Raw genomic sequence first — 24,165 nt, forward strand, 5'->3', positions numbered from 1 at the left:
TGCGCTGCGATGAGAAGGATAAAGTGCATGTACTTCGCTAAGAGTCTGTCCGTCTGCAAAAACCGTACGCACCAGGTCGACCTTGGGGTATGTATGTGTGTGTGTGTGTGTGTGTGTGTGTGTGTGTGTGTATGTGTGTGTGTGTGTGTGTGTGTGTGTGTGTGTGTGTGTGTGTATGTATGTGCGTGCGTGCGTACCGGACCCAGAGATGGACGGGCGATTCGAGAGTGTGATATGCACGTTCCCATCCCAACAAAATCCCACCCATCCGTGTGCCTGTTTCCCAGGCCCGTCCTCCGTTCTACCGATCTAGTAGTATTGTTTATGAAACCCGGAGAATTCGGATTTCATTATCAATATTCCGTCTGTGATTCACAGAACGCAGCGACACAGCATGACTGTAGTGAGCTTCTGACGTCAGCAGGGGAGAATTATCGAATCGTCGGCAGCGCGTCCAATGAGCGGTGTGCATGGGCTATGCTGGAGGAGAGCGGCAAGCGGCAGAGGCGGTGAAACTGCCGAGAGTGTTAAAGCAATGGGATAGCGAAGGGATAGCGTAAGAGATCCGCACCACGCTCCTCTTTTCAAGGACTACTCCACACAAAATATTTTGCATTTTTATCCAGCGTTGCAAAAGAGTTAAAAGGACACAAGGAACTGGTAATTTAAAAAAATATTTTGTATTCTTATTCTCTGTCTATCTCTATGGCGTTGTCTCTCTCTCTCTCCATCCCCATCTCTCTCCCCCTCCTCTCTATCTCCCCCCTCTATCTCCTCTCTCTGGCTCTCTCTTGCTCTACAGTCACGGACTGCGCTGGGGAAAAAGCAATGCTGTTGAATGAAACTGTGGTATTGTTACGTCTTTAGCCTACTTATACATATGTTGATGTGTTTATTAACAGAACGTTTGTTGACAATAAAACACAATAATAGAAAACAATAGATGTATAAATAGAAACCATCAAAAGGAACATGTATTGCGGTTAAGTGGCCTACGTGTGTGTGCGGGCGCGTGTGTGCCTGTACGCGCGATCGTGTGCGTGCATGCATGGGAGAGAGGGAGGGGAAGGAGGAACCGAGGGAGGGAAGACGAGAAATTTGTGAATGGAGCTTTGCTGGCTTGGCGCGCGCTGGCGGAGTTAAAATTAGCTCGGTGATTTCTGTCTGCGCAACTCTAGAATCAGAACGATCTCGCGGATTCTAAGCGCTGCTGCACGCACGCGCGCGCGGTCATATTTGGGATATTCTGCTATCACAGTCTCTGTGTTGTTCTTTTATATAAAACCCATGTTTAACGTTTTTCTAAAAATAGAATCCTTCATTGCAAGGTGATGGCTCCAAGCCTATGGAGGACGGCTCTATTTCGGACACATATTTCGGGTGAGAATATAACACATTGATTTTGTTTTCCTTCACTTGGATATGTTTTAGATGCTACTGTTGGATGTAGCACTTCAAAAGGTCAGGGTATTCCATTCAGTAGGAGCAAAAGGAAAGCAATTTCAAGATGATTCATTGCAGTATGGAGACATGCCATACAAGGTTGTGTGTGTGTGTGTGTGTGTGTGTGTGTGTGTGTGTGTGTGTGTGTGTGTGTGTGTGTGTGTGTGTGTGTGTGTGTGTGTGTGTGTGTGTGTGTGTGTGTGTGTGTGTGTGTGTGTGTGTGTGTCTTCTAACAAGAAGCATTAGACTACCAGGCAACATCTTGTGTTGTGTAATGTACACTATATATACAAACACATGTGGACATCCCTTCAAATTAGTGGATTTGGCTATTTCAGCCACACCCTTTGCTGACAGGTGTATAAAATCGAGCACACAGCCATGCAATCTCCATAGACAAACATTGGCAGCGGAATGGCCTCACTGAAGAGCTCAGTGACTTTCAACGTGGCAAGTCAGTTCGTCAAATTTCTGCTCTGCTAGAGCTGCCCCGGTCAACTGTAAGTGCTGTTGTTGTGAAGTGGAAATGTTTATGAGCAACAACGGCTCAGCCGCGAAGTGGTAGGCCGCACAAGCTCACAGAACCGCCTGCCCTCAGGTGTGACACTCACTACAGAGTTCCAAACTGCCTCTGGACAATAACTGCTTGTTGGGAGCTTCATGAAATGGGTTTCCATGGCCGAGCAGCCATGGCCAAGCCTAAGACCACCATGCGCAATGCCAAGCGTCGGCTGGAGTGGTGTAAAGCTCGCCACCATTGGACTCTGGAGCAGTGGAAACTCGTTCTCTGGAGTGATGAAACACACTTCACCATCTGGCAGTCTGACAGACGAATATGGGTTTGGTGGATGCCAGGAGAACGCTACCTGCCCCAATGCATAGTGCCAACTGTCAAGTTTGGTGGAGGATAAATAATGGTCTGGGGCTGCTTTTCATGTTTCGGGCTAGGGCCCTTCAGTTCCAATGAAGGGACATCTTAACAGTACAGCATAAAACACAATGCCCCTGTGCACAAAGCAATGACATTCTGGACGAATCTGTGCTTCCAACTTTGTGGCAACAGTTTGGGGAAGGCCCTTTCCTGTTTCAACATGACTATGCCCCTGTGCACAAAGCGAGGTCCATACAGAAATGGTTTGTCGAGATCGGTGTGGAAGAACTTGACTGGTCTGCACAGAACCCTGACCTCAACCCCATCAAACACCTTTGGGATGAATTGGAATGCTGACTGCGAGCCAGGCCTAATCGCCCAACATCAGTGCCCGACCTTACCAATGCTCTTGTGGTTGAATGGAAGCAAGTCCCTGCAGCAATGTTCCAACATCAAGTGGAAGAACTTCCCAGAAGAGTGGACGCTGTTATAGCAGCAAAGGAGGAACCAACTCCATATTAATGCCCATGATTTTGGAATGAGGTGTTCGACGAGCAGGTGTCCACATACTTTTGGTCATGTAGTGTATTATAGAGGTCAGTCCTTTTGGGTGAAGAGATAATTGAAGTATAAATCCCATCATTGGATGTTTCGGTAATTGGGTTTCTCAAGGGACTCCATTGGCCATCATAGCTGACATAAGTTGTAAATAGTTTGGGCTTCCGAGTGGCACAGCGATCTAAGGCACTGCATCTCAGTACTAGAGGCATCACTACTGACCCGGGTTTGATCTTAGGGCTGCGCACAATTGGCCCAGCATCGTTTGGGGAGGGTTTGGATAGGGTAGGACGTCATAAAACCTTACTAGGGTACGCTAGCGTCCCACCTGGCCAACATCCAGTGAAATTGCAGAGCGCCAAATTCAAAAACAGAAATACTAATTTTAAAAATTAATAAAACATACAAGTGTTGTACATGGGTTTAAAGATTCACTTCTTGTTAATCCAACCCCAGTGTCAAATTTCAAAAAGGCTTTACGGCAAAATCATACCATGCAATTATCTGAGAACAGCGCCCAGCAGACAAATCATTACAAACAGTTACCAGCCAAGTAGAGGAGTTACACAAGTCAGAAATAGCGATAAAATTAATCACTTACCTTTGAAGATCTTCACATGGTTGCACTCGCAAGACTCCCATTGTAACGGTGGTCTTTCGGACAGTTAGTAGACCAAGGCGCAGCGGGTGATGAATACATAATACTTTATTGTAAGACGAAGACAGACACGAAATACACTTGACTAAATATACAAAATAACAAAACGAACTAGACAGACCTAAACTACGAACTTACATGAAACGAAGAACACATGAACAGGAACGACCGAAAGAACGAGACGAGACAGTACCGTGTGGTGCAACAAACACAGACACAGCGACAATCACCCACAAACAAACAGTGAGAACAATCTACCTTAATATGACTCTCAATTAGAGGAAAACGCAAAACACCTGCCTCTAATTAAGAGCCATACCAGGCAACCCAAAACCAACATAGAAACAGAAAAAATAGACTGCCCACCTAAAACTCACGCCATGACCATCACACACATACAAAACAACAGAAAACAGGTCAGGAACGTGACACCCATTTACTCAATAAATGTTTGTTTTGTTTGATAAAGTCCCTGTTTATATCCAAAAACCTCAGTTATATTTGCGCGTTTTGTTCAGTAATCCACAGGCTCAAACGCAGTCACAACAGGCAGGCGAAAAATCCAAATAGTATCCGTAAAGTTCGTAGAAACATGTCAAACGATGTTTACAATCAATCCTCAGGTTGTTTTCAGCCTAAATAATTGATAATATTTCAACCGGACAACAACGTCGTCAATATAAAAGGTAAACAAGAAAGGTGCACTCTCAGTCGCGCGCATGAAAAACCTCTGGGACACTGTAGGGTCCCCTCATTCAGAGTGGTCTTACTCTCTCATTTTTCAGAATACAAGCCTGAAACAATTTCTAAAGACTGTTGACATCTAGTGGAAGCCATAGGAAGTGCAATTTGAGTCAATGAATACTGTAATGGCATTCAATAGAAAACTACAAACATAAAAAAATCCCACTTCCTGGATGGATTTTTCTCAGGTTTTTGCCTGCCAAATCAGTTCTGTTATACTCACAGACATTATTTTAACAGTTTTGGAAACCTTAGAGTGTTTTCTATCCAAATCTATATGCATTTCCTAGCTTCTGGGCCTGAGTAGCAGGCCGTTTACTTTGGGCACGCTTTTCATCCGGAAGTGAAAATAGTGCCCCCTACCCTGGTGAAGTTAACTAACTTGCCTAGTTAAATAAAAAATATATATCAAAAAGGAGTTGCCTGGTTATGTGTCTTTCAAATCTTGGGATGTTCTCAAACCATTAATGTCCATGATTTCGGCAAGGGCACGGACTCCATATTTGGACCAATGGGGGATGCAAAAGGCCACCCTCCAGATCGCAAGGCATTATTGTGAAATAATGGAGTGTGTGCCTTCCATTTTGATTCCCAGTTACTTTGTTTTTAAATGTTGCACCAAATAGAAATGATGTGGTCAATAATAGGACCAAAGTGTAGTTCACATTGTTTAAGGGAAATACCATTGGAGACCAGTTCTTCCAGGGCCATAGGAGACACCATGTTTCTCTTTATATTCAGCCAGGGGGCAGAAGAGTCATGTCTAAACCAATTTAGGATGGAGAGAAATGTTAGCGCCTTGAAATACAATTTGAAGTTTGATACGAATAGTCCTCCTTTGTCTTTCCCTCTTTGTAAGTTTGATCATTTTATCCGGGATCGTTTACCTTTCCCTCTTTGTAAGTTTGATCATTTTATTCGGGATCGTTTACCTTTCCCTCTTTGTAAGTTTGATCATTTTATCCAGGATCGTTTACCTTTCCCTCTTTGTAAGTTTGATCATTTTATCCAGGATCGTTTACCTTTCCCTCTTTGTAAGTTTGATCATTTTATCCGGGATCGTTTACCTTTCCCTCTTTGTAAGTTTGATCATTTTATCCGGGATCGTTTACATTGCCATATGAATTTTGAAGCCTCACTATGAATTTTATCCCAATAGCCAGAAGGGGGAAACATGGGAATAACAGCATGGCGCCTCGCATCAAGTTCTTAGGAAACTATGCAGTATTTATTTATTTTTTATGTATTATTTCTTACATTGTTACCCCAGGTAATCTTAGGTTTTATTACATACAGTCGGGAGGAACTATTGGATATAAGAGAAACGTCAACTTACCAACATTACTACCAGGAATACGACTTTCCCGAAGCGGATTCTCTGTCCGGACCACCACCCAGGACAATGGAGCTAATTCCAGTAGGCGATCCAAAACAACAACACTGCAGAAGGGGCAGACAAAGCTGCCGCCTGGCCAGGCTCCATAGATGTGCACATCGCACACCGCTCCCAAGTATACTACTAGCCAATGTCCAGTCTCTTGACAACAAGGTAGACGAAATTCGAGCAAGGGTTGCCTTCCAGAGACACATCAGAGATTGTAACATTCTCTGTTTCACGGAAACATGGCTTTCTCGGGATATGTTGTTGGAATCAGTTCAGCCACAGGGCTTCTCTATGCATCGCGCCAACAGAGATAAACACCTCTCTGGGAAAAGGAAGGGCATAATGTATGCTTTATGATTAATGACTCATGGTGTAATCATAACAACATGCAGGAACTCAAGTCCTTCTGCTCACCCGATATAGGATTCCTTACAATCAAGTGCAGGCCAATTTTACCTACCAAGAGAATTATCGTAATTTATATTCACAGCTGTGCACATTCCCCCTCAAGCAGACACCAAGATGACCATTAAGAAACTTCACTGGACTGTATGCAAACTGGAAACCATACATCCTGACACGGAACACAAACCGGCTGTGCGCGTTCGCAATCGTGCGCCACCGTGTTTTGACATTTTAACCTGTGTGTCGTGATTGCGTTTGTATTTTGTCCTCCCACACCAAACGCAATTATGACACGCAGGTTAAAATATCAAAACAAACTCTGAACCAATTATATTAATTTGTGGACAGGTCGAAAAGCATTAAACATTTATGGCAATTTAGCTAGCTAGCTTGCACTTGCTAGCTAATTTGTCCTATTTAGCTAGCTTGCCGTTGCTAGCTAATTTGTCCTGGGATATAAACATTGAGTTGTTATTTTACCTGAAATGCACAAGGTCCTCTACTCCACAAATGAATCCACACATTAAACGGTCAACCGAATCGTTTATAGTCATCTCTCCTCCTTCCAGGCTTTTTCTTCTCTTGACTTTATATTGCGATTTGCAACTTTCATAAATTAGGTGCATTACTGCCACTGACCTCAGTCGTCTTTCAATCACTCACGTGGGTATAACCAATGAGGAGATGGCACGTGGGTATCTGCTTCTATAAACCAATGAGGCGATGGGAGAGGCAGGACTTGCAGAGCGATCTGCGTCACAAATAGAACTGACTTCTATTTTAGCCCTTGGCAACGCAGACGCTCATTGGAGCGCACGAGCAGTGTGGGTGCAATAATTGAATAACATAGATTTCTACATTTATTTTGCGACGCTCACGCACGCGACACGAGCGGTGTAGTCAGCCTGTGAGGTTGCATTTATTGTAGCTGGGGATTTTAACAAAGAAAATTTGAGAACAAGTCTACCTAAATTCTTCCAGCATATTGATTGCGCTACTCGCATGCACAATACCCTCTACCACTGCTACTCCACGATGCATACAAAGCCCTCCCCCGCCCTCCCTTCGGCAAGTCCGACCACGACGCCATCTTGCTTCTTCCGTCTTATAGGCAGAAACTCAAACAGGATGTACCAGTGACGAGAACCATTCAACGCTGGTCCGACCAATCGGAAGCCACGATTTTGGGGTGGCAGGTAGCCTAGTGGTTAGAGCGTTGGGCCTGTAACCGAACGGTTGCTCGATTGAATTCCTGAGCTGACAAGGTAAAAATCTGTCATTCTGCCCCTGATCAAGGCAGTTAACACACTGTTCTCCAGGAGGCCGTCATTGTAAATAAGAATTTGTTTTTAACTGACTTGCCTAGTTAAATAAAGGTTACACATTCAAGATTGTTTTGATCACTTGGACTGGAATATGTTCCGGTCAGCCTCAGAGAACAACATCGACCTATACGCTGACTCGGTGAGTGCGGTTATAAAGAAGTGCATTGGAGATGTTGGACCCACTGTGACTATTAAAACCTACCCTAACCAGAAAACGCGGATGGATGGCGGCATTCACGCAAAATGAAAGCATGATCCACCGCATACAACCATGGAAAGGGAATATGGGAATGGGAATATGTCTGAATAAAAACAGTGTAGTTATTCCCTCCGCAAGGCAATCAAACAAGCGAAATGCCAGTACAGGGACAAGGTGGAGTCGCAATTCAACGGCTCAGACTTGAGATGTATGTGGCAGGTTCTACAGGAAATCACGGACTACAAAAAGAAATCCAGCCACGTCATGGACACCAATGTCACACTTCCAGACACTTCTTTCTTTGCCCGCTTTGAGGATCATACAGTGCCACCGTCTCGGCCCGCTAACAAGGACTGCGCACCCCCCTCTCCTTCTCCGTGGCTGACGTGAGTAAAACATTTAATTGTGTTAACCCTCGCAAGGCTGCTGGCCCAGACGGCATTCCTAGCTGCATTCCCAAAGCATGCGCAGACCAGCTGGCTGGTGTGTTTACGGACATATTCAATCACTCCCTATCCCAGTCTTGTGTTCCCACATGCTTCAAGATGGCTGCCATTGTTCCTGTACCCAAGAAGGCAAAGATAACTGAACTAAATCACTCCCGCCTCATAGCACTCACTTCTGTCATCAAGAAGTGCTTTGAGAGACTAGTCAAGGATCATATCACCTCCACCTTACCGGCCACCCTAGACCCACTTCTGTTTACATATCGTCCCAACAGGTGCACAGACGATGCAATCGCCATTGCACTGCACACTGCCCTATCCCATCTGGCCAAGAGGAATACCTATGTAAGAATGCTGTTCATTGACTACAGCTCAGCATTCAACACCAAAGTACCCTCCAAGCTCAACATCAAGCTGGAGGCCCTGGGTCTCAACCCCGCCCTGGTCAATTGTGTCCTGGACTTTCTGACTGGCCGCCCCCATTTGGTGAAGGTAGGAAACAACATCTCTACTTCGCTGACTCTCAACACTGGGGCCCCACAAGGGTGCGTGCTCAGCCCTCTCCTGTACTCCCTGTTCACCCACGACTGCGTGGCCATGCCACGCCTCCAACTCAATCATCAAATTTGCAGATGTCAACAAAAGTAGTGGGCTTGATTACCAACAACGACGAGACAGCCTACAGGGAAGAAGTGAAGGCACTCAGAGTGTGGTGTCAGGAAAACAACCTCTCACTCAATGTCAGAAAAACAAAGGAGATGATCGTGGACTTCAGGAAACAGCAGAGGGAGCACCCGCCTATCCACATCGAAGGGACAGCAGTGAAGATGGTGGAAAGTTTTACGTTCCTCGGCGTACACATCACAGACAAACTGAAATGGTCCACTCACACAGACAGTGTGGTGAAGGAGGCTGAAGAAATTTGGCTTGTCACCCAAAACCCTGACAAACTTTTACAGATGCACAGTCTAGAGCATCCTGTCAGGCTGTATCACAGCCTGGTACGGCAACTGCACCGCCATCATCCACAAGGCTCTCCAGAGGGTGGTGCGGTCTGCACAACGCATCACCGGGGGCAAACTACCTGCCCTCAATGACAGCTACAGCACCCGATGTCACAGGAAGGCCAAAAAGATCATCAAGGACAACAACCACCCGAGCCACTGCCTGTTCACACCGCTACCATCCAGAAGGCGTAGTCAGTACAGGTGCATCAAAGCTGGGACCGAGAGATTGAAAAACAGCTTCTATCTCAATACCATCAGACTGCTAAATAGCAATCACTAACTCAGAGAGGCTGCTGCCTACATTGAGACCCAATCCCTGGCCACGTTAATAAATGGATCACTAGTCATTTTAATAATGCCACTTTAATGGTCACACATCTTACATAACTCATATCACATGTATGTACTGTATTTTATACCATCTATTGCACCTTGCCTATGCTGCTCAGCCATCGTTCATCCATATACTTACAAGTACATATTCTCACCCCTTTAGATTTGTGTGAATTAGGTAGTTGTTGGGGAATTGTTAGATGACTTGTTAGATATTACTGCACTATCGGAACTAGAAGCACAAGCATTTCACTACACTCGCATTAGTAAAAGTCGCTGAAGCTGAAGCTGGAGACTTATATTTCCCTCACTAACTTTAAACATCAGCTATCTGAGCAGCTAACCGATTGCTGCAGCTGTACATAGTCAATCTGTAAATAGCCCACCCAATCTCCATATCTCATCCCCATATTGTTTTTATTTACTTTTCTACTCTTTTGCACACCTGTATCTCTACTTGCACATCATCATCTGCTCATCTATCACTCCAGTGTTAATCTGCTAGATTGTAATTACTTCGCTCCTATGGCCTAGTTATTGCTTTACCTCCTCACGCCATTTGCACACACTGTATATAGACTTTCCTTTTTTTTGTGTTATTGACTGTATGTTTTGTTTATTCCATGTGCAACTCTGTGTTGTTGTTTGTATCGAACTGCTTTGCTTTATCTTGGCCATGTCGCAGTTGTAAATGAGAACTTGTTCTCAACTAGCTTACCTGGTTAAATAAAAATGAAAATCTGATAACCATGTGTAAGTGACAGATAAAATTTGATTTGATTTGGGAAGCATTGAACTACAGAAATCCAGCCGTGACAATATATTCAATAGATATTCTGCTGTTTAAAGCAACAAGGATGTTAGTCAATCTATTGAGGTCAGATTGAATTGATTTGAGAATTCTGTTAAAGTAGATTAGATTCATTTTATAATTTGAGATGAAGCTGAATTTATGTATGATCTTCAATATGTTTAGGAGCGATCGAGATGCATTGTCTAGTAAAATATCGTCTGCGTATATTCAGATGAAGTGATCAGTAGATTTGAGGGAAATGTGTGTTACTTCCTTTGATTGGACGAATTGCCTGGGCCAGAGGTTCCATAGATAATACAAATAGCAGAGGAGAAATCGGATCACCTTGTCTGCTGCGTCTAGTGATTCTGAATGGATTGTAGCACATATTGCCTGTTATAACTATTGCTGAGGTATTGACAAATAGTATGTTAATCATATTAATGAAATTGGAGCCAAGAGGGACCAGAGATATGACCATTCAAAGATTTTTATGCCGCGAGAGATAAAACAGATGAAACATTTAAGATATTTAATAGTTGAGGATAAACTTTTTTTAACTAACCCACTTTGGTCCGTGTAGACCAATTTGCGTGAGTAAATCTCGAGACGGGACGACAATATTTTGGAAAACAGATTAATATTTGTGTTTATCAAAAATAGGGTGCACTAGTGAGAACACTTTTTATTTAACTGGGTAAGTTGACTGAGAACACATTCTCATGTACAGCAGCAAGCTGGGAAATAGTTACATGGGAGAGGATGAACAAGCCAATAGTAAGCTGGGGATGATTAGGTGGCAGTGACAGTTTGAAGGGCAGATTGGACATTTTGCCAGGACACCAGGGTTAACACCCCTACTCTTACCATAAGTGCCGTGGGATCATAGCGACCACAGAGAGTCAGGACACCCGTTTAACATCCCATCCAAAAGACAGCACTTTACATAGGGCAATGTCCCCAACAACACCACTTCCAGCAGCATCTGGTCTCCCATCCAGGACCAACCCTGCTTAGCTTCAGAAGCAAACCAGCAGTGGGATGCAGGGTGGCATCCTTATCCGTTAAAAAAAAAAATGCAATTGGTGCTGTATTCACATCTCTCCCTAATGAACCTCTGTAAACGGCTGTGTTAATCATTTAGACCAATACTGGACCTAATTGATTCCAACATTTTATATAGACCTCAGGGAGAATACCGTCCCATCCAAATGATCTGCCTTTATTCATGCTTTCCAATGCTTTTTTGAGTTCATTGAGAGAGAGTTGGTCTCCCAGAGAGGCGGCTTCTTTTGTTGAGATAAAAGAGGACTTCTTAATTATTTTGGAAAGAACTTGCTTGGTGTGGATTAACAATCAGAGGTGTACAGTTCTTTATAGAAGCGGCAGAGTCTTTGATTGATTAATTTGGGTTCTGATAGTAATTCCCCTGTTTCAGATACAATAGTTGCTATATCAGCTAATTGATCGTTACTGTGTAGCTGGTTGGCCAGTACACATCTGGGACGATTACCATGGACGTAATAGTGAGTCTAACTCGTTGGATGGCAAATTCTGTTCCCTGTCTTATCAATAAATTAAGTTATACCTTGACTTTGGAAAGAGTAATAGCTACCTGGTCTGAAAAATGTGTTTGTTGAGAACATATTAACGCAGTTAACAACATTAGCTTTTCGTGGCTCTTTTAGGAGATTCTGACATTTGTAATTGGCAGTATAAGGCATGGTGATCAGTGTCAAAATGTCCATTTTTTTTAATTTGAGAAAATAGAGGTGTAGACAATAATATAACATCGATTTGGGAGAATGTTTTATGCCTGTTTGAGTAGAAAGTGTACTCGTTTGCTTTTGGATTAGTACAGACGTTTCCGTGAGAAGACAGATTTTGGGGATGTCTCCTGGTCTGACAAACACAGCTGTAGCTCGGCCACCTTCCACCGCAGATGTGGAAGGCCGACATAGACAGATGTGGAAGGCCGACATAGACAGATGTGGAAGGCCGACATAGACAGATGTGGAAGCCTACATAGACAGATGTGGAAGGCCGACATAGACAGATGTGGAAGGCCGACGTAGACAGATGTGGAAGGCCGACAGACAGATGTGGAAGGCCGACGTAGACAGATGTGGAAGGCCGACATAGACAGATGTGGAAGGCCGACATAGACAGATGTGGAAGGCCGACATAGACAGATGTGGAAGGCCGACATAGGCGTATGTGGGTGGATTTATGGATACATTTAAGAAAAGTGATTATGCCTTCTTGGTATTCGCCTTTACCCAAGATGGTGATTTTGAGTTTCTTATGTATCCTTATGATTACACCGTTAACCTGTCTAGGATGAGGGTGCCGCTAGCGGCACTCCCCCCCCACCCCCACTGAAAAGGCAGAGCCGCGAAATTCAAAAAAAATATTTTTTTAAAATATTTAACTTTCACACATTAAAGTCCAATACAGCTAATGAAAGACACAGATCTTGTGAATCCAGCCAACATGTCCGATTTTTAAAATGTTTTACAGGGAAGATACAATATGTTAAGATGTACATCTATTACCTAAAAACACATTAGCATAATCCACCATCTTTTATTTGTCCACCAACACCAGTAGCTATCACCAATTCGGCTAAACTAAGATATTTATAGCCCCTAACCAAGAAAAAAACTCATCAGATGACAGTCTGATAACATATTTATGGTATGGGATAGGTTTTGTTAGAAAAATGTGCATATTTCAGGTAGATGGCATAGGTTACAATTGCACCCACCGTCACAAATGGACTAGAATAACTACATAGAGCAACGTGTTTACCTACTTACTAATCATCAAACATTTCGTAAAAATACACAGCATACAATAATCGAAAGACACAGATCCTGTGAATACAGACAATATTTCAGATTTTCTAAGTGTCTTACAGCGAAAACACAATAAATCGTTATATTAGCATAGCACAGGTGCAAACATTACCCCAGCATTAATTCTAGCCAAAGTGAGCGATAACGTCAACATCGCCAAAATATATTATTTTTTCACTAACCTTCTCAGAATTCTTCAGATGACACCGCTGTAACATCACATTACAACATGCATATACAGTTTGTTCGAAAATGTGCATATTTAGCCACCAAAATCATGGTTAGACAATGGGGAAAGTAGCCCAGCTGGTGAGAAAATGTCCGTGCGCCATATTAGACAGTGATCTACTCTTATACATAAATACTCATAAACGTGACTAAAAAATATAGGGTGGACATCGATTGATAGACAATTTAATTCTTAATACAAAATCGCGGAATTACATTTTTTAAATTATCCTTACTTTTCAATACAGTTTGCGCCAAGCGAAGCTACGTCAAAAAACATGGCGTCCTAAGCCACTAACATTTTTCGACAGAAACACGATTTATCATAATAAAAATGTCCTACTTTGAGCTGTTCTTCCATCAGTATCTTGGGCAAAGGATCCTTTCTTGGGTCAAATCGTCTTTTGGTGGAAAGCTGTCCTCTTGCCATGTGGAAATGCCAACTGCGTTCAGCATGAACTGGAAGCGTGCCCGGCGATTCACAGCGTTTCAGAAATAAATGTCCCAAAATCGCACTAAACGGATATAAATTGCTATAAAACGCTTTAAATTAACTACCTTATGATGTTTTTAACTCCTATAACGAGTCTTAACATGACCGGAGAAAGATTACTCCCAACACTAATGCTTGGAACAGGTGCGGGTCGGTGTCCTCCACGTGCGTGACGCACCAATAAAAGAGTTGCTAGCTACAGGGTTTTTTAATTTATAGTGCTTGTGAACGCGCAATCGACCCCATTCAAATCGTCATCACGTAAAGGCATCCAGGGGAAGACGTAAGCAGTGTCCGTATACTCATAGCAATAACTGTGGCCTTTTAACTGACTCCAGATCAGGGGCCAAAATTTCTGAAATCTGACTCCATGTCAGGGAAATTGCTGTAGAATGGGTTCTGTTCCACTTAGAGACAAAATTTCAACTCCTATAGAAGCTATAGACTGTTTTCTATCCAATAATAATAATAATATGCATATTGTAGGATCAAGAATTTTGTGGTAAGCCGTTTCAAAAATTACACGATTAGCATAAATAGTGACAACAGCGCCCCCAGCCTCAACAGGTTAATGTTTGGAGCTGATTAAAAAGCAGCCCGTTTGTACAAATGGTTCTGCATTCTACGTGCGTCCTCATGGAGCCGGTGTGTTCTAGGAGCATTGTCCTCATGGAGCCGGTGTGTTCTAGGAGCGTTGTCCTCATGGAGCCGGTGTGTTCTAGGAGCATTGTCCTCATGGAGCCGGTGTGTTCTAGGAGCGTTGTCCTCATGGAGCCGGTGTGTTCTAGGAGCGTTGTCCTCATGGAGCCGGTGTGTTCTAGGAGCGTTGTCGTCATGGAGCCGGTGTGTTCTAGGAGCGTTGTCCTCATGGAGCCGGTGTGTTCTAGGAGCGTTGTCCTCATGGAGCCGGTGTGTTCTAGGAGCGTTGTCCTCATGGAGCCGGTGTGTTCTAGGAGCGTTGTCCTCATGGAGCCGGTGTGTTCTAGGAGCGTTGTCCTCATGGAGCCGGTGTGTTCTAGGAGCGTTGTCCTCATGGAGCCGGTGTGTTCTAGGAGCGTTGTCCTCATGGAGCCGGTGTGTTCTAGGAGCGTTGTCCTCATGGAGCCGGTGTGTTCTAGGAGCGTTGTCCTCATGGAGCCGGTGTGTTCTAGGAGCATTGTCCTCATGGAGCCGGTGTGTTCTAGGAGCGTTGTCCTCATGGAGCCGGTGTGTTCTAGGAGCGTTGTCCTCATGGAGCCGGTGTGTTCTAGGAGCGTTGTCCTCATGGAGCCGGAGTGTTCTAGGAGCGTTGTCCTTATGGAGCCGGAGTGTTCTAGGAGCTTTGTCCTTATGGAGCCGGAGTGTTCTAGGAGCGTTGTCCTTATGGAGCCGGAGTGTTCTAGGAGCGTTGTCCTTATGGAGCCGGAGTGTTCTAGGAGCGTTGTCCTCATGGAGCCGATGTGTTCTAGGAGCGTTGTCCTCATGGAGCCGGTGTGTTCTAGGAGCGTTGTCCTCATGGAGCCGGTGTGTTCTAGGGGCGTTGTCCTTATGGAGCCGGTGTGTTCTAGGAGCGTTGTCCTCATGGAGCCGGTGTGTTCTAGGAGCGTTGTCCTCATGGAGCCGGAGTGTTCTAGGAGCGTTGTCCTTATGGAGCCGGTGTGTTCTAGGAGCGTTGTCCTCATGGAGCCGGTGTGTTCTAGGAGCGTTGTCCTCATGGAGCCGGTGTGTTCTAGGAGCGTTGTCCTTATGGAGCCGGTGTGTTCTAGGAGCGTTGTCCTCATGGAGCCGGTGTGTTCTAGGAGCGTTGTGCTTATGGAGCCGGTGTGTTCTAGGAGCGTTGTCCTCATGGAGCCGGAGTGTTCTAGGACCGTTGTCCTTATGGAGCCGGTGTGTTCTAGGAGCGTTGTCCTCATGGAGCCGGAGTGTTCTAGGAGCGTTGTCCTCATGGAGCCGGTGTGTTCTAGGAGCGTTGTCCTCATGGAGCCGGAGTGTTCTAGGAGCGTTGTCCTCATGGAGCCGGTGTGTTCTAGGAGCGTTGTCCTCATGGAGCCGGTGTGTTCTAGGAGCGTTGTCCTCATGGAGCCGGTGTGTTCTAGGAGCGTTGTCCTCATGGAGCCGGTGTGTTCTAGGAGCGTTGTCCTCATGGAGCCGGTGTGTTCTAGGAGCGTTGTCCTCATGGAGCCGGTGTGTTCTAGGAGCGTTGTCCTCATGGAGCCGGTGTGTTCTAGGAGCGTTGTCCTCATGGAGCCGGTGTGTTCTAGGAGCGTTGTCCTCATGGAGCCGGTGTGTTCTAGGAGCGTTGTCCTCATGGAGCCGGTGTGTTCTAGGAGCGTTGTCCTCATGGAGCCGGTGTGTTCTAGGAGCGTTGTCCTCATGGAGCCGGTGTGTTCTAGGAGCGTTGTCCTCATGGAGCCGGTGTGTTCTAGGAGCGTTGTCCTCATGGAGCCGGTGTGTTCTAGGAGCGTTGTCCTCATGGAGCCGGTGTGTTCTAGGAGCGTTGTCCTCATGGAGCCGGTGTGTTCTAGGAGCGTTGTCCTTATGGAGTCGGTGTGTTCTAGGAGCGTTGTCCTCATGGAGCCGGTGTGTTCTAGGAGCGTTGTCCTTATGGAGCCGGTGTGTTCTAGGAGCGTTGTCCTCATGGAGCCGGTGTGTTCTAGCAGCGTTGTCCTCATGGAGCCGGTGTGTTCTAGGAGCGTTGTCCTTTTGGAGCCGGTGTGTTCTAGGAGCGTTGTCCTTATGGAGCCGGTGTGTTCTAGGAGCGTTGTCCTCATGGAGCCGGTGTGTTCTAGGAGCGTTGTCCTCATGGAGCCGGTGTGTTCTAGGAGCGTTGTCCTCATGGAGCCGGTGTGTTCTAGGAGCGTTGTCCTCATGGAGCCAGAGTGTTCTAGGAGCGTTGTCCTCATGGAGCCGGTGTGTTCTAGGAGCGTTGTCCTTATGGAGCCGGTGTGTTCTAGGAGCGTTGTCCTCATGGAGCCGGTGTGTTCTAGGAGCGTTGTCCTCATGGAGCCGGTGTGTTCTAGGAGCGTTGTCCTCATGGAGCCGGTGTGTTCCTGGAGCGTTGTCCTCATGGAGCCGGTGTGTTCTAGGAGCGTTGCTATATCTATATGGTTTCATACTAGGATTTCAAGACAGGTGGAACCTTTGATAAGACCAATTAGGTCTTTCTAATTCTGAGAGAGAATAGCTAGTGCTGCCATTGTTTTTCAGACAGGAATATTATGTTAATGATGTAATTGTTATTTTTAGTGCTGATACAGTAAGCCCATGGATGTGGGGAAAACAGGACCCACATGGAAACTCACCCATTGGTCGTATCCCACCCAGGAAACCCTCCCAGTAGACCACTCAATGGCTATCCATATATATATATTTTTTAATTAAACCTTCTGGTTTTCTATATAAGGAATTTCAAAGGATTTATAGCATTTGCTTTTACTTTTGAACTTAAGTATATTTAAAACCAGAAACTTTTAGACTTATTTACTGGGTGACTCACTTTTACTTGAGTCATTTTCTATTAAGGCACGTGTCAAACTCGTTCCACGAAGGGCCGAGTGTCTACGGGTTCCCTCGTACTTGATTGATTAATTAAGGTCTCTGATTAGTAAGGAACTCCCCTCACCTGGTTGTCTAGGTCTTAAACAAATTGACTCAAATTATGTCAATTAGCCTATCAGAAGCTTCTAAAGCCATGACATCATTTTCTGGAATTTTCCAAGCTGTTTAAAGGCACAGTCAACTTAGTGTATGTACACTTTTAACCCACTGGAACAGTGAATTATAAGTGAAATAATCTGTCTGTATGTAACGCTCGTCGTATGAAGTAGAAGGAGACCAAGGTGCAGTGTGGTAAGCGTTCATGATATTTAATCAAACTGAACACTGAAACAAAATAACAAAGTAGAACAAAAAGAAACACTTCTGTCAGGTGCAGACACACAAAACAGGAAACAACTACCCACAAAACACAGGTGGGAAAAAGGCTGCCTAAGTATGATTCCCAATCTGAGACAACGATAGACAGCTGCCTCTGATTGGGAACCACTCTCGGCCAAGAAATAGAAACATAGAATGCCCACCATAATCACACCCTGGCCTAACCAAAATAGAGAATAAAAACCTCTCTATGGCCAGGGCGTGACACTGTAAACAATTGTTGGAAAAATTACTTGTGTCATGCACAAAGTAGATGTCCTCACCGACTTGCCAAAATTATAGTTTGTTAACAAGAAATTTGTGGAGTGGTTGAAAAACGAGTTTTAATGACTCCAACCTAAGTGTATGTAAACTTCCGACTTCAACTGTAGATGTCTATATTGATAGAGGGAGTTTATTTTAAATTTTTAGAAGGGAATCATTGCATTATACCTCTGTTGTGATGGACACCTCTGCTATGTCTCTCTCTCTCTCTCTCTCTCTCTCTCTCTCTCTCTCTCTCTCTCTCTCTCTCGCTCTCTCTCTCTCCCCTCCTCAATCCTCTCCCACTCTCTTTCCTCATTTTTCCCTCTTCATCCTCCCTCTCTCCCCCAACTCTCCCCTCATCTCTGCCCCCTGGACTCATATCCTCCTGTCCCTCCTCACCCTCTGTAGCATGATATACTACAGTACCCATAACGCTCTGTATTCTGTATCCGGTTTGATCTAACTAAACACGTTCCTACTATGGTGTCCCGTCTCCTTATTATTTCAATACAGCCTATTCCCCCCCCTTCTTCTTCTTCTCTCACCTCCCTCCATCCAGATATGATCCTCTCCCTAGCTGCAGCTATGAGCAGCGGCGGCATCCCCCAGAACACTACTTCCTCCTCGACCTTTGACCCCTCGTCCCTGGACCCCTGGCTTGACCCCTACCCTGACTCCTACCCTGACCTCCCCGGGGTTAACGCCTCCTCCTCCGACGTCCCTGGCCGCACCTATACCTCCGACCTTGACTTACGACCTCTGACCTCACAACAGGTTAGACATGATGGCATCAAGTATAGTTAATTTTTTTGTTGTGATTGCTGATTTCATTGCTTTAAAAAAAACTTACTGGATAAGTATAGTGACCTTTGGGTGTTTTGAGAATTTCTCATCATATAAATTATAATTACTTTGTTGTTGTCGTTATGATTGTGATGATTTTTATTTTATTATTGTGGTTGTTATTGTTGTTATTATCATTATAATGATGATAATCAAGAGAAGGATGTGATGATTATTGTCATCAACAGGATGTCAGCCCATGGGATGTGGCGTTATGCGTCACGGGTACACTCATCGCCTGCGAGAACGCTCTGGTCATCGCCGTCCTCTTCTACACGCCGACCCTCAGAGCCCCAATGTTCATCCTGATCGGCTCGCTGGCATTCGCCGACCTCCTGGCGGGTCTCGGTCTCATCCTGAACTTCGTGTTCACCTATCTTGTCGAGGGAGAGGTCGTGACCTTGGTTGCCACAGGGATTATCATTGCGGCATTCTCGGCATCCATCTTGAATATCTTGGCGATCACCGTGGACAGGTACGGTAATATTTATGTCTCTCTTTTTTTCTTAAAATTAGAATTGAAGGGATACTAGATGTTTTCCCATCTTCTGACTTTGCAGATAGCTGCTTTGCTGAGAAAAGTTTTACTTGCAATGACAGTGATATGCGGCGTGGTTGAATGCACTGGGTGTAAATGTGAATGTAAAACAAGGACTGGATTTGGAGTGTTCATTGCATTACAGGTACCTGTCGCTGTACAACGCGCTGACCTACCACACGGAGCGGACTGTCCTCTTCACATACCTGGTGGTAGGGGTCATCTGGTTGGTGTGTCTGGTCCTCGGCGTCCTCCCCGCGCTCGGGTGGAACTGCCTAGACGACCAATCAACGTGCTCAGTCTGTCGACCCGTCACCAAATCCAACGCTGTCGCCCTCGCTGTCTTCTTCCTACTGGTTTTCGCGTTGATGATGCAACTCTACCTACAGATCTGTCGGATCGCGTTCCGTCACGCTCAGCAAATCGCCGTCCAGCATCAGTTCCTCGCCATTTCCACAACCAAAGGAGTCCAGACGCTCTCCGTGATTCTCTGCACCTTCGCCATGTGTTGGCTGCCGTTTGCTATGTATTCTATCGTGGCGGATTCAAGCTATCCTATCATATATACATACTCTACGGTGCTGCTGGCGGCGTGTAATTCAGTCATAAATCCTATTATATATGCGTTCAGGAACCCGGATATACAGAAGGGGCTCTGGTTGGCGTGTTGTGGGTGTGTCCCGTCAAATCTGAGTCTGAGACCTCGAGCCAGGACGTCCAGTGATGTATAGGGAAGCATTGTTCATGGCTACGACCGCTCCAACCTCTCCCTCCGGCCCTGGACCTTCAGCCATGTCTAGGGAGGGGGTGTAGCGACGTATATAGAAGGGGTGCAGGATGATGACGGTATTGGAGGAGGTGTGGGTGTACGCCCTCCAACCTAGCTCTGTGACCCAGGGCCTCCAGCAAACCTGGACATCCAGAAGAGACTGTGGCGGTGAGATCAAGGGACATGGTAATGGCCCCCCCTAGGATCTCCAGTGAGGGGGTAAGCTTTAGGGAGAGGACTGAGTGAAGTCAACGGGGACCTTAAGGCAAGAGGGAGGGTGTGGGGTGGTGACCTGACAATGTAACTCCCTTCCCATCCTTCTCCAGGGTCTAGATCAGAGTTACAGGGGCGGATGTGGCTCTCATTCATCAAAGGATGAGGGGCCATGGACTGGACTGAGAAAGTCTGGGATGGTTTGCCCTGGGCCTAGGCTATACTGTAACCCAATGGATAGAGTTGGTGGTTCAGAACTGTCATTGTGTGGGGTTCAGGTTAATAAACGCTTTACAATGCCACTTCAGTGGGGGATCATAGGCCTCTAAAAGGCTACTCGTTCAGAGGGTGAGCACGAGTACTACAGCCTAAGGAGTTGCCTCGATGGAAGATGAGCTAACTTACTTATGATGAGCTAACTTACTTATGATGAGCTAACTTACTTATGATGAGCTAACTTACTTATGATGAGCTAACTTACTTATGATGAGCTAACTTACTTATGATGAGCTAACTTGCTCATGATGAGCTAACTTGCTCATGATGAGCTAACTTACTTATGATGAGCTAACTTGCTCACGATGAGCTAACTTCCTTATGGTGAGCTAACTTGCTTATGATGAGCTAACTTGCTCATGATGAGCTAACTTGCTTATGATGAGCTAACTTACTGATGACTTACTAACTTACTTATGATGAGCTAACTTGCTTATCATGAGCTAACTTGCTTATGATGAGCTAACTTGCTTATGATGAGCTAACTTTCTTATGATGAGCTAACTTGCTTATGATGAGCTAACTTGCTTATGATGAGCTAACTTGCTTATGATGAGCTAACTTGCTTATGATGAGCTAACTTGCTTATGATGAGCTAACTAGCCAACAATGGTAATGTGTGTTAGGTGAGAATGCTACTGAGGTTTTCATTCAAAACCTTAGAAACTATCATGCCACAACGATCTTGTTGCCGATGGTGACTAAAGCCCTTGGTAAAACACAGGCGTATAACAGACAGACAGACAGACAGACAGACAGACAGGCAGACAGGCAGACAGACAGGCAGACAGACAGGCAGGCAGGCAGGCAGGCAGGCAGGCAGACAGACAGACAAAGCCGATATAAAGTCTGATTCATTGTTACTCTTGGAGAAGAAAACATACATTTTTTTGAAAAGCCCACAAGCCCCAAAAGGTTTCCCTGTTATTACCAATGCTATCAACCCCCCCAATTTTTTTTTTAGAGCTACTTAGCAATCGTCTGTATGTTGCCGGCCTACAGTCATGAGGAATAGAAATGCAATTACAGTCAAGTCATCGTTCTAGTAATTCTAGAAACACACCGGCAGCTAAAACCGATTCAGCACCACGGACAGCGAAACACAGCGTAAAGACATTGCCAATGTGCGTCAAAAGCTAACTTTAGCACCATGGATAGCGACCAGCGAGCTGATGCTTGTAGTCCCTACATGATTCTGCTCTATGGTCAGTTTTTGCACTCTCCCCCTTACTGGTTAATTTAACCAATTTGGAAAGTGAAATCTGATTCTAGATCTGTGTCTAAGGTCAAGGTATATTCTATCCGGAGCCAGCTAACCAGACCGTCGTTTTCACACGTCTCACTGGTTGTACGGTTGAATAATTCATTGGAAAACAGGCCTGGTGTAGAGAGAAGGAGAAAACACGTCCCTGTGAGTTTATCTTTCCAGACAGACAGAGCGAGAGGTGACAAAACGTGTGTCACAGCCGGGGCTTGTGTTCGCAGGGCCTTCGGCGGAGTTTCCATCACTTTGCGGTGTGGTGGCTTCTAACCATTCTAGTTCTAACTAATGGTTCTACATGACACGGTGGCTTCTAACCATTCTAGTTCTAACTAATGGTTCTACATGACACGGTGGCTTCTAACCATTCTAGTTCTAACTAATGGTCCTAAATGACACGGTGGGTTCTAACCATTCTAGTTCTAACTAATGGTTCTAAATGACGAGGTGGGTTCTAACCAAGTGACAGCAGAGGGAGTCTGTCATATCTGGCTAGTATCCTTTTAGAATGATCGTAGGTTGAAAGTATTGTGTGACAGGCAATCACAACAATTAATTGGTCTACACATCGGAATTCGATATCGTATGCTATCATTAAAGGGACTTGAAATAACATTTCAACTGGCCTTATTGATTATTTACACGTGGGTTTAGAAGTATTGATTTAGGCAGACAAGCTGAATGATAACGATTGATTAACCCACGTCTGATAACCCACAATGTAAACAGCATATTGACTACCCTTCATGTCAGGTGAAGTGAACATGGATCCAAATCCAATAGGGTTCTATTGATTAGCTGCCGATGCATGGACAATAGACAACAGCAGCACAGCAGAACGGAATGCAGGACCAGACTGGGACCAGAAATCAGCCCTGGCATTTCTAACAAACCTGTCCATTTATTTCTTTGAACAATATTAGCCAGATAATGATCAACTTGCGCTTAAAAACCGAAGTTAGACAGTCCCATTGGCTAAAAATGGACCAGTCTGCCCCTGACGGAATGTAAAACACAAAACCGACTCTATGGGGTTTTATCTAAATGATTCTATTGGCCTATATACCCCTTATTTCCCCTCTCTCTCAATGCTGTCTATGTCTCAACACAAGCTCCAAACCACACGCTCCCTCTCGGCTCTGTATCTCTGGACGTCTGTAAGAGAGAAGCTGACGTGTCTTCGCCTCAGCCGGATCAACGATGCGGTGGGTTAATGAGGTTTTGCAAGGTGAGCCGAGCAGCGGTGGAATGAAATGAGGCACCAGGCGCGGTAGGGTAATGCGACCCACGGTTTCATTCTCACACAGATAGACAGACACACACGCAAACACACACACACAGACACACACAGACAGAGAGATTATAATGAGGTTAGTTTCTCCCTGAAAGGGAAGCTTGTAGTTAACTGATTTACAAAAGCTCCAATGACAGAGTTAACTTGTGGTGCAATGAGAATACTTTAGGTTAGTTCTTCATCCTAATGGAATGGCTTCCATTCCTTGCCTCCTTTCCTTCACGACCTCTGATGGTTGAAAGACACTGACTGGATATGTGGTTAGTAAGGAAAAGAGATGAGGAGAGGACGCAAAATTAGACTATTAGGATGAAGCCCACAAACTAAGCAGAAACCAGAGATATACTAGTACTGTCTTATAAAGAATCCTAATCATTCTTGTTTGCTCTTGATTCTGCAACCGCATCCACTGTTTAGTACAAACATCAACAGCAACACACCAACAATGGTAAAATACTACTGTGGACTATATGTGCCATGTGATGTACCAGTTGTGGTGATAGTCGGCTGTGTTGGGAAAAAGGGAAAGTCTTAGAGGGCTTGCTTGGTGTTTAAATGGACAATTAGTAAAAAAACTAAAAAAACAAAGAACAAACTATAACAAGCAACTCTCAAAATGGAGCACAGGACTGGACATTAACTTACTGGGTGTTCACTTACTGGACGTTAACTTACTGGGCATGAACTTACTGGATAATAACTTACTGGACGTTAACTTACTGGACATGAACTTACTGGATAATAACTTACTGGACATTAACTTACTGGGTGTTCACTTACTGGACGTTAACATACTGGACATTAACTTACTGGATAATAACTTACTGGACATTAACTTACTGGATAATAACTTACTGGATAATAAGTTACTGGACGTTAACTTACTGGATAATAACTTACTGGATAATAACTTACTGGACATTAACTTACTGGACATTAACTTACTGGACATTAACTTACTGGACATTAACTTACTGGATAATAACTTACTGGACGTTAACTTACTGGACGTTAACTTACTGGATAATAACTTACTGGACATTAACTTACTGGACATTAACTTAC

General features: G+C 44.8%; 1 protein-coding gene across 2 annotated transcripts in view; it reads left to right on the forward strand.

The window, feature by feature from the left end:
• The first annotated feature begins 319 nt into the window (after nucleotides 1–319).
• The window catches only part of LOC129835522 (G-protein coupled receptor 12-like), a 26,985-nt gene continuing 3,139 nt past the window's right edge, over nucleotides 320–24,165 (forward strand). Inside the window, exons 1-4 of one of the 2 annotated variants that reach the window (XM_055901198.1) lie at nucleotides 320–660; nucleotides 18,466–18,680; nucleotides 18,938–19,224; nucleotides 19,433–24,165. The exon at nucleotides 19,433–24,165 is cut by the window's right edge and continues 3,139 nt beyond it. In XM_055901198.1, the coding sequence (XP_055757173.1) occupies nucleotides 18,468–18,680; nucleotides 18,938–19,224; nucleotides 19,433–20,018 (1,086 nt within the window). In that variant the 5' untranslated portion in view covers nucleotides 320–660; nucleotides 18,466–18,467 and the 3' untranslated portion in view covers nucleotides 20,019–24,165. Of the gene's footprint in view, nucleotides 661–1,161; nucleotides 1,381–18,465; nucleotides 18,681–18,937; nucleotides 19,225–19,432 lie in introns of those variants that run through there. The other variant, XM_055901197.1, reaches the window with a different exon arrangement.

The sequence above is a fragment of the Salvelinus fontinalis genome, chromosome 36 (genome assembly GCF_029448725.1).
Source record: "Salvelinus fontinalis isolate EN_2023a chromosome 36, ASM2944872v1, whole genome shotgun sequence".
In the NCBI taxonomy this organism is placed as follows: Eukaryota; Metazoa; Chordata; class Actinopteri; order Salmoniformes; family Salmonidae; genus Salvelinus; species Salvelinus fontinalis.